Below are 9870 nucleotides of genomic sequence, written 5' to 3' on the forward strand. Positions count from 1 at the left end.
TTTCTAATGTTTGATTCTTTCCACCAGTGAAATACGTGCTCAGAGGTGTCTGCTGCTGCTGTTGTTTACATTTGAATCTGCCTGATAAACTTCATATTCAATAGTATGTAATGATAGTTTATTAAAAGATGTTAAAATGTGATTTTGGAGGAACAGAAGCTTCCCTGCTGTTTACAGTCAGCTTCTCCGTGTGTGAACTGTTTAACCATAAGCTCACTTTTTGTTTTGGAAAAACTGGAAAAGCCTACAGTGACACAGAGGAATGACAGTCAAAGCGGTTAAGACTGTCGGAGGGAGCCACCTGCTCTTCAGAAACCACACAGAAGCCCTGAGAGGTGGATGAACGCTCTGCTCTTCAGGTGTTAGCAGGTAACTCACTCCTTATAAAGAAAACATTATTTATGGGTGCTGATGGGATTTCATGTGCTGTTAACAGTAGTTTGTGAAAGAATAAATTAACACAACATATGATGCAAACACATGATGCTTGTGGTTTTTATCCTTGCTTTCTGTCACAATTCTTGGTGAATTTGACGTTATTTCTCATTACATGTTAATTAAATTATTCTTTAATGATCCACATCAATCTTAGTATTTCCTTTCTCGTTTGTTCTCTTTGCTGAATCTAGCTACAGTATCATGAAGGAAGTAGTAAATGGTGGTTTTTAATGTTTTAAAGTACATTTTGAACAACTGCTGAGCTCCTAATGATTACATTTAAACCTGCAGGAGAGGTAAATGGCTGTTGCACACACATGCAGGTCAACCAGTTTGATTAACATCTAAATGTCTGAATGTGTTCCTTTTGTTGTAAAGATTTCTGATTTGCAGTGAGCCTTCACTTGTCTTCTGAAAAGTGGTAAAAAAAAAAAAGTTTTGTTTTTCTCTCCCGAGCTTAATGGAGGAATCTGAGCCTCTGCTGGGTGAGGAGAGGAGGCTGAACGGCCACTGCAGATGGACCACTCATGCTTTGGACACAAAGGCTGTTGAGAATTTCAGACGGAAGCTGAAGTACTTCTTCATGAATCCCTGTGAGAAGTACAGAGCCAGGGGTCGGAAACCATGGAAACTGATGCTGCAGATACTAAAGATCGTGCTCATCACTGCCCAGGTGAATCCTTTGGTTTCTTATTGAGCGTAAATGTGCTAAGATTAGTTTGTTTTTTTATCTCATGGTGATTCCTCTAATTCTCTAATCAGTTGGTTTCTTTTGGCCTGAGCAACGAAATGATGGCCACGTTTAAGGAGGACAATCTAATGACGTTCAGACATCTTTTCCTGAAAGGATACAAGGATCACCAGCAGGGAAGCTTTGCACTTTACACTAAAACAGAAGTGTACGAGCACATCTACTACATCATCGACAGAGTACGAAAAAAACACAGAAAGCTTCAGGCGTTTGGTGTTTTTCTAAACTTACAAAACAATATGTCCCTCCTTTCTTTCAGTACATGAACCTCCAAAACCTGACCTTAGGTAACCTTGCATATGAGATGGACGAAGACGATTACACGCCTTTGTCCATCTGCCAAAGGTTTTACAAAAATGTCACCATCGATCCTGGAAGAGATACCTTTGACATTGATCCACAGATTGATAAAGGTACGAAAGCCCGACCTCAAACAGACACTTATAACTGCTGATTCACAGGCAAGCGTGGAAAATAATCATAATGTGGAGCTCCATGTGATGGCAAAAGAGGAAACAGCCACATTTAGGGAGATTCATCATGAATTATTCCCCCTCCTTGCTGCTAAGACCTAATAACACAGCTTGTTTCTCACTCCTTCCACCTCTTAGATTGTATTTCCATCAACCCTGAGCCGTCGTTGGACAGTAGCTTAGAAACAAAACTCAATTTCTCTTTAGATTTCAAAAGGTAAGCTACAAACCCCAAACGTTGGATTGAAAACCAGGTGATACTCTTGTTTTTACGCTGATTCATGTCTCTGTGTGTAGGTTATTATCAGTAAACATCACCTTTACACTAAAAACCATCAATCTGCAGACTGTGAGGCACCATGAGCTACCCGACTGTTACGGCTTTCACGTCATGGTCAGTGACCATTATCTGTAAACAGCCACACCTTCAGCGGGCCTTTTATAACAACACATCAGGAAAAAATGTGTTGAGACTTTTCACCCATGGATTTAGACACTGGTGTTGATATGTGAGGGAAGAAATAAGGGAATTCTCTTAAACCGTTTTGATGTTTTTTGTTCACGTTTATTGAAAAATTACTTTGCAGCCATTAATTTTACTGTAGCATGTTGCAGGATTCAAATGCAGGGTAATCAATAATTTATTATCATGCCAAAGCACAAAAATGTTTATTTGGATAGAAATAAAACAAATATGTCATCATCTGTGCATACTTTTAACATGTTGCCTTTTTTTATTATGAATTATCCAAAATAATAAACACATTTTATAATTTCTGAATGCATAATAATGTTTCTGTGTTTTTACACAGATAATATTTGACAATCATGCACACAGCGGGAAAATAAATATCATGGTTGATAATGACGTAAGCATCTATGAATGCAGAGACTGGAATGTGGCCGGCAACTGTAAGTTTTTACTTGTTTTCATACAAGATACAAACTCAAAATGTTACTTAAAGGGGACATATTAGGCAAAACTCACCTTTTGCATTCTTTTGTGCGTCCGTTCGGGTCTCTACTGCCTCTTTAAACACTCCAAACTTGAAAATATATTTATATGTTTTCTGTCAGTGTTTAGATTTAAGAATTAAGTGCCTAAAACAAGCTGTTTAAAAAAAGCCCCCGTTTGTGATGTCACAAATAGGTAAATATGAGCAGAACTTCCTCTTACATGCAAAAAGAGCTGCTACTGGAGAGCAGTGGCTCTAACCTGAGCCCCTCCCAGATATTGGCTCTTTACAGCATAGATATGTATATAAACACTAGATGGCTCGTCCCCGCTGTTTGCCAATGGGATGCGACATAAGAACGTGGCGGCCATCTTACCTCAGACAGCTGCCCCCTTTTTTGACATTGGGGTGAATGGTGCATGTACTATTTAAATAACTAACTTGCTCAATTTTCAACTGATTTTCAAAAGGTTCGATTTGTTATTAACACCAGAGATGTGTCTATGAAATAGGATGGGTTTGGCCCAGCAATTCCTGTTATTTCACTCCACAAAGCATTTAATCTTTCATAAATAATACATTTAGTTGTAAACTACAGTAATTTAAAGTATGCATAGCCTATTATATTATATAGATCTATATATATATATATATATATATATATATATATATATATATATTCCTGGTTTGTGAAATAGGATTTGTTTAGAGATGAGATTTCAAGGTTCTTTTGAGGTAAAGCCCACATTAACAGAACACAGATACAAATTGTGCACCCCAACAAATAAGACAACTGACACCCAAATCACATATGTCAGCCAGAACCGGCCCGCCAGCAATAAAATTTCACCCAGCAAATGTTGTATTTTCACTATTTCTTAACTTTTGTTTTCTTATTTATTGACTTTCATTTATTAATTATAAGCCCTTTGGAAGTGCTTTCTGAAAAAGTTAGGAAATAATCAACAGATAGATTAGGTTAATAAATACGATGTCACGTTGAGAGGATGGTTTGGACCCAAAATGCAGTAACCCAGGATGACACGAGGCAGAAGTGGATATGAAGTAAGAATCCGTTTGTTTTAGAAGGCTGGGCATAAATCCAAAGGCAAATGCTGGCAAAACAGAAGCTCTTTCATGAGCAAGATCAGAACACACGAGACGGCCAAAATAACACTGACAACGACAATGGACCGACAAGACACAGAGACAAGACAGGGCTTAAATACACTGGGGCATAATGGGAGGCAGATGAGCTGCAGGTGTGTGGAGTGGGTGGGGGGGGGGGGGGGAGAGAGAGAACCAGGTGAAAGCAATGACTAATCAGGGAAGAAACTAACATGGCCTAAGAGTGAACCTAAAAACAGAAAAGCAACCATATAACTAAAATTCTAAAGGGAAGGAGAACTACTAAAACCGGTGGGACAAAACATATTAAAGAGACTCATAAAAATGAAAAGCTGAAACTATAAACACTGCAGAGGGGTGACTGGCTGCAGAGGGGTGACTGGAGAAGACTAAAGGAACACAGGAGACACATAAATGAGATGCAGACAAAGGACATACGAGGGCGCTATGAAACACAAAAGGAGAACCTGGAGTGGGAACTGGAGGGGCTGGGGAACAAAGGGGCACAGGGATTACAGTAATAAATAAGATAGATGGATGATGGATTCATCTTGTGAAGGAGATTTTCAACATTCATAAAACCAGATAAATGTATAGAAGGAAGTAGCAGCAGCAATGGAACAACAGTTTAAAACTATTTTATTTACATAAAAACAATTAACAGACTGAAAAATGTACAAGTATAGGTTTTCTTTGCAACAGTTACAGATGACAGGTGATCCCACGTTGTCTCAGTTTGTCACAGCGGCGGTTCGAGCATCCGTAGGCTGCATGAAAGTCAGGCATATTGACCCTCGAGCTTCACAATTAATAAAAGTGTATTTCTGCAAACACAAATCCAAAAATGTCTTTTTTTAATATATCCCAATATAAGTTTTGTGTAACAAACCAAAAATGCTTAAAAATTACGGGTAATATTTAGCATTAATTTACTTAAAATAAAACAAGCGACTCCCACTGACGTAAATAGTCAACTTTGTTTTGCTAAGCAGTGTACCCACTGTATCCCTTGTCATCTCTAAGCCAAGTTAGACAGCTAATAAATACAAAAACGTCCACAAACAGCCATTTAGACAACAACTGGGCTGTCATAAAGTTGTTATTGGTTTTGTAGAACCACATAAAATATCGATTGTGGTCTCAACCTGAATAACATGCAGATAGCCTAGACAGGACACATGGTTCACAATTAAGCCACTTTCAAAAGTAAAAGCGTTACTTTGAACATGTGCAATTATGTTGTCTCAAGCCCATGTGTTCTGAGGTTTGTAATAAGGCAACCTGCTTGTAAATCCTTAAATATTTCATCGAGTTAAGGGTGTTTTTGTTTAAGCTGATCGCTCACCTTTCAGCTGCTACCATTGAGAGCAGAGGGGTTTGTTGTCTGAGGTAAGATGGCCGCCATTTAGCTATGCCCTCGACTCCCGCTTTCGCCATCTAGTGTTTATATACATATCTATGCTTCACAGCTCATATGGGCCATTCCCATCTGTACCGGGTTGGCCCGGGCCGGGTAGCCCCAGTCGGCCCCAGCCTGGCCCGGTTGATTCCACACATCCTTGCCTTAAGCCCATGTGGGCTGATTCTACCCACCAATCAGAGGCTTGCTCTAATGGAAGGTGTGAATTTGCTGTCAGCAGTGGGTGTGTTGGCCCTGGTCGGCCTGAAGCAGTACCCCTCGGGAAGAGGGCCGAGAATGAGCCTTGGTTGGCCCGGGAAAATTCCAGGCCACCCAGATATGTAAACAACCTACGCTACCCGGCCCGGGCCGACCCGGTACAGGTGGGAATGGCCCAATAGTAGCCTGAGTGGGGGATGGGTGGGTGTGGCCATCTCCAGCTTGTTTTCTTAAAGTAACAGTCCTGAAACAGCTTATTCAGGAAAGTACTGAAACCGTCAGGAAGAAAAATGCTGAAATAACTATTTGAAAGGGATTTTGTGCAAAGAACTTCATGAGCATGTTTTGTATCAACCACAGAACTATTATAACTTCAGAGAAAATTTCATATGTCCCCTTTAAACATGCCAAGTTTGAATAAAGATTTTTAGAGATTCACATTTATCTTCATGATTAATCTGCATAATAAATTAAGAATATTGTAATTTTGTGCAAAACAGCAGAACAAATTTTTTTTACCTGAAATCTGTGGTTCTGGTTTCCAGCTTCGAAGACTGATTATCTCCTCCTGTTGTTTGATTTTGTGGTCATCCTCGCCTGCTTCGCTTCTTTCATCCTTTGCACTCGATCTGTCATCCGCGGAATCCAGCTCCAATTTGTAAGTTAAGGCATGCATTTTGAGTATTTTACCTAGAAGGAAAAATATGACTGATGATTTTCTTTTTACATCTGCTGTTGCTTTTCATGTCTAATCATCAGGTTTTATTAAAATAAAACTTATTTCTGGTCTTTTTTGAGCCTCGATCATTGTAATTTGTGGAACCATTTATCACTCTGCAGCTTTTTTGCACCAATGATTTATTCTTTAGTGAATATTTTCACTGGTTTTATCATTATTTTTGTATGATTATTTTGTTTTTTGTAAACATACAGTTCTAATTTGCTATATTTATGCACCTAGTGTGTGTGTCCTGTCTGCTTTTGTCTCTCAGCAGTGCTTTTCAACCTTTGATTGATTTGCATTTTTCCTTTTACACCTCAAGAAAAAAAGAAAAGTAAAAGACATCTACATTTTTAGAAAGATTAGCAGCATAGGTCATGAATGAGTTGTGTGGTTGCTTTGCTGCGGAGTTCGACACCACGTTCATATCCTTGTATCTGCAGGAGTTCAACATTTTCTTCCATGCCTACTACAGTAAGATTGTGACGTGGTCAGACCGCATGGAGTTTGTGAACGGCTGGTATATTTTTATCATCATTAGCGACATATTAACCATCACAGGGTCAATGCTGAAAGTTGGAATTCAAACAAAGGTTTGTTTTACTTTGATTTTCATTTGTTGTTAAGTAGGATTGAGGCTATCATTTAAGGCAAACATATCTGCATAAATAAGTTGAAATCAGAACAAAGTATTCTTGACTTTTTAAGCTTGTAGTTTAATTATGTTCTATTTGTAGTTCCTGACCAGCTATGATGTCTGTAGTATTTTGCTGGGAACGGCCACGATGCTCGTTTGGATTGGTGTCATCCGCTACCTTGGTTTCTTCAAGAAATACAATGTAAGGACGTCTAAGCATCACACAGAGCAGACACATCTCTGGTGAAATTGAGTTAATGCGTTTCTTTTCAGGTCTTAATCTTAACTCTGAGGGCAGCGTTTCCAAACGTGATTCGTTTTTGCTGTTGTGCCACCATGATCTATCTCGGCTACTGTTTCTGTGGCTGGATTGTACTGGGACCTTATCATGACAAGGTATAGAATCTCTGTGTTCTCCATCTGAATTGACTTAAAATAAAGTTTATTTTATTCTTTTCCAGTTTCGAACCCTCGACAAAGTGACTGAGTGTCTCTTCTCTCTCATCAATGGGGACGACATGTTTGGCACGTTCCTGAGGATGAGAGACAAGAGCTACATGGTGTGGCTCTTCAGCAGACTCTACCTCTACACCTTCATCTCGCTCTTCATCTACATGGTGCTCAGCCTGTTCATCGCTCTCATCACAGACACCTATGAAACCATCAAGGTCAGCCTGATGACCTGATGATACAGATATATTTAAATGTTTTCTTTTAATTAATGTCTTTAATTTTATTCTTCAGCAAAACCAAAAGGACACCGAGCCAGAGTCCCTGCTCCAGGCCTTCATAGCTGAGTGCAGAGATCAACCGGAGTCTGGAAGATTCCAGACTGATGAAGAGCCTTTGACCTGCTGTGGATCTTTATGGGAGTGTTTTAAAAGAAACTAAAGGAGGTAGCATCTACAAAAAGCATGCAAAAGTGGTCAAAGTCATGGGACTCATTTTAAATGTCTCAATAGTCTATCTGGAACACTTGATTGAATGCATGAATGTTTGTAAATGTCAAGAAAAAAGTGTTTGTACTTTAGTTTCATTTAATGTTCAAAAAATTGTTGCAGCAAATTGATTTTGCAAAATTAAAAGCAGCGTTTTTAATGATTTTTCTAGTCACTATTTCTAGAATTTAAGAAAAATTCTCCCCAGATTCACAATAATATGGAAAGATTCATGTTTTTCTGTATGCACTTGAGTAAAAAACCATGTTGGATTACTTAACTAGGATGATGATGGGCCTGGTTGGAGTCCAACCAGGCCCATCATCCTAGATAGCTTTGCTCCTGTTTCTTTGCCTGAGTTAACCAAACTAGTTAACTCTATGAAGACCTCTGCATGCCCCCTCGACATCTTACCCTCATCTTTGTTTAAAAGTACTTTTCAGTCCATCGGTCCCAGCGTGCTCTCCATAATTAATGCTTCTCTGGTTTCTAGTCAGGTCCCTGCTTACTTTAAGAATGCTGTAATCCACCCGCTTCTTAAAAAACCGAGTCTCGACCCCTCTCTCCATAGCAGTTTCAGACCCATCTCTAAACTTCCGTTCATCTCCAAGATCTTGGAAAAGGTTGTGGCTAAACAACTCACAGCTGCTCTTGATGAACATAACATCTATGATAGCTTCCAGTCAGGTTTTTGTAGAGCTCATTCTACTGAAACAGCTCTTCTTAGGGTCTCTAATGACCTTCTGACTCACAGTGATGCAGGGGACTGTTCTGTTCTGGTCCTGCTGGACCTGACCGCAGCCTTTGACACTGTTGACCATCACCTGCTACTGGAGAGGCTGAGAGACTGGGTAGGCCTATCAGGATCTGCTCTGGAGTGGTTCTCCTCTTATCTCTCTGAGCGCTCTTTTTCTGTGGCCGTCTCCAAGTTTAGGTCCTCCACCACCTCCCTTACCCATGGTGTCCCACAAGGTTCTGTGCTGGGGCCTCTGCTCTTCCTCCTCTATCTGCTTCCTCTTCAGCACATCCTGAGCTCATTCAAAGAAATCTCCTACCATCTTTTTGCAGATGACATCCAACTGTACATCTCCGTTAAGCCCCATGAGATGCCTAAGCTGCAGCTGTTACACACCTGCTTAGACTCTATCAAAACCTGGATGGCTGGGAGCTTTCTTCAGCTGAATGAAGATAAGACTGAGATCCTCATCTGTGCCCCAGACAAGCTGGTTCCCAAAGTCAGAGACTCTCTTGGTCAGCTTGCTTCTCACACCAAACCTTCCGTCAGGAATCTTGGCGTGACCTTTGACCCAGCTCTCAACCTGGATTCTCATGTCAGTTCTCTTGTTCGCTCTTCCTTCTTCCATCTCAGGAACATTGCTAAGCTGAGTCCCATTCTGTCCCGCTCTGAACTTGAGACAGTTATCCACACCTTCATCTCCTCACGCTTAGACTACTGTAACTCTCTTTTCACGTGTCTGAGCAGAACCTCCCTGAACCGTCTACAGGTGGTTCAGAATGCCTGTGCTCGGCTTATGACCAAATCCTCCAAACACACCCACATCACCCCGCTTCTCCTCAAGCTTCATTGGCTGCCAGTCAACTTCAGGGTTCATTTCAAGATCCTGGTTCTGGTCTATAGGGCCTTACATGGACAAGCACCATCTTACATTGGTGATCTTCTTAGTCCCTACACCCACAGCAGGTCCCTGAGGTCCAGTGACCAAAGCCTACTGGTTGTGCAGCACCAGGCTAAAGACCAAAGGTGACAGATCATTTGCTGCTGTGGCCCCCAGACTCTGGAACTCTCTCCCCCTGAGCCTGAGATCAGTGGACTCAGTGGTCTCCTTTAAAAAGCAGCTGAAGACTCACTTGTTCAAGCTGGCTTTTGTATGACCTTCTTCACCACTCTCTCTTTATTCTGCTCTACCCACCTATTCCACCTTCCTCAGGATCCACTGATTTCCCTCTTTCCTATTCACTCTCTCTCTCTCTTTATTAACATTTTTTAATCACAATTGACTATTTTTTGCTCATTTTAAATATATTTTAACCATTTTCTAAATTCTTTTTTATATTTTTACATGTGTTTTGTTTTTGTGAAGCGCCTCATGATTTTTATCTTGAGAGGCGCTATAGAAATGATATTTCTTCTTCTTCTTCTTCTTCTTCTTCTTCTTCTTCTTCTTCTTCTTCTTCTTCTTCTTCTATTT

General features: G+C 40.3%; 1 protein-coding gene across 1 annotated transcript; it reads left to right on the forward strand.

Moving 5' to 3' along the window:
- Window positions 1–200: 200 nt before the first annotated feature.
- Window positions 201–8056, forward strand: mcoln3a (mucolipin TRP cation channel 3a). The gene is made up of 13 exons (XM_015956634.3): window positions 201–369; window positions 895–1111; window positions 1201–1368; window positions 1449–1602; window positions 1801–1879; window positions 1960–2056; window positions 2475–2574; window positions 5910–6022; window positions 6529–6678; window positions 6823–6924; window positions 6996–7118; window positions 7184–7390; window positions 7467–8056. Exons 2-13 carry the CDS (start codon window positions 899–901, stop codon window positions 7611–7613), a joined length of 1653 nt encoding a protein of 550 aa, XP_015812120.1. The 5' UTR covers window positions 201–369; window positions 895–898; the 3' UTR covers window positions 7614–8056.
- The last annotated feature ends 1814 nt before the right edge of the window (window positions 8057–9870 follow it).

This window comes from Nothobranchius furzeri, chromosome 11 (assembly GCF_043380555.1).
Source record: "Nothobranchius furzeri strain GRZ-AD chromosome 11, NfurGRZ-RIMD1, whole genome shotgun sequence".
Lineage (NCBI taxonomy): Eukaryota > Metazoa > Chordata > Actinopteri > Cyprinodontiformes > Nothobranchiidae > Nothobranchius > Nothobranchius furzeri.

Bases quoted from the DNA above. Each gene is read 5' to 3' on its own strand.
- mcoln3a (XM_015956634.3), top strand. From the start codon at position 899: ATGGAGGAATCTGAGCCTCTGCTGGGTGAGGAGAGGAGGCTGAACGGC. The intron at 6,925-6,995 runs GTAAGGACGTCT...GTTTCTTTTCAG, and splicing joins GTTTCTTCAAGAAATACAAT to GTCTTAATCTTAACTCTGAG. The intron at 7,119-7,183 runs GTATAGAATCTC...ATTCTTTTCCAG, and splicing joins TGGGACCTTATCATGACAAG to TTTCGAACCCTCGACAAAGT.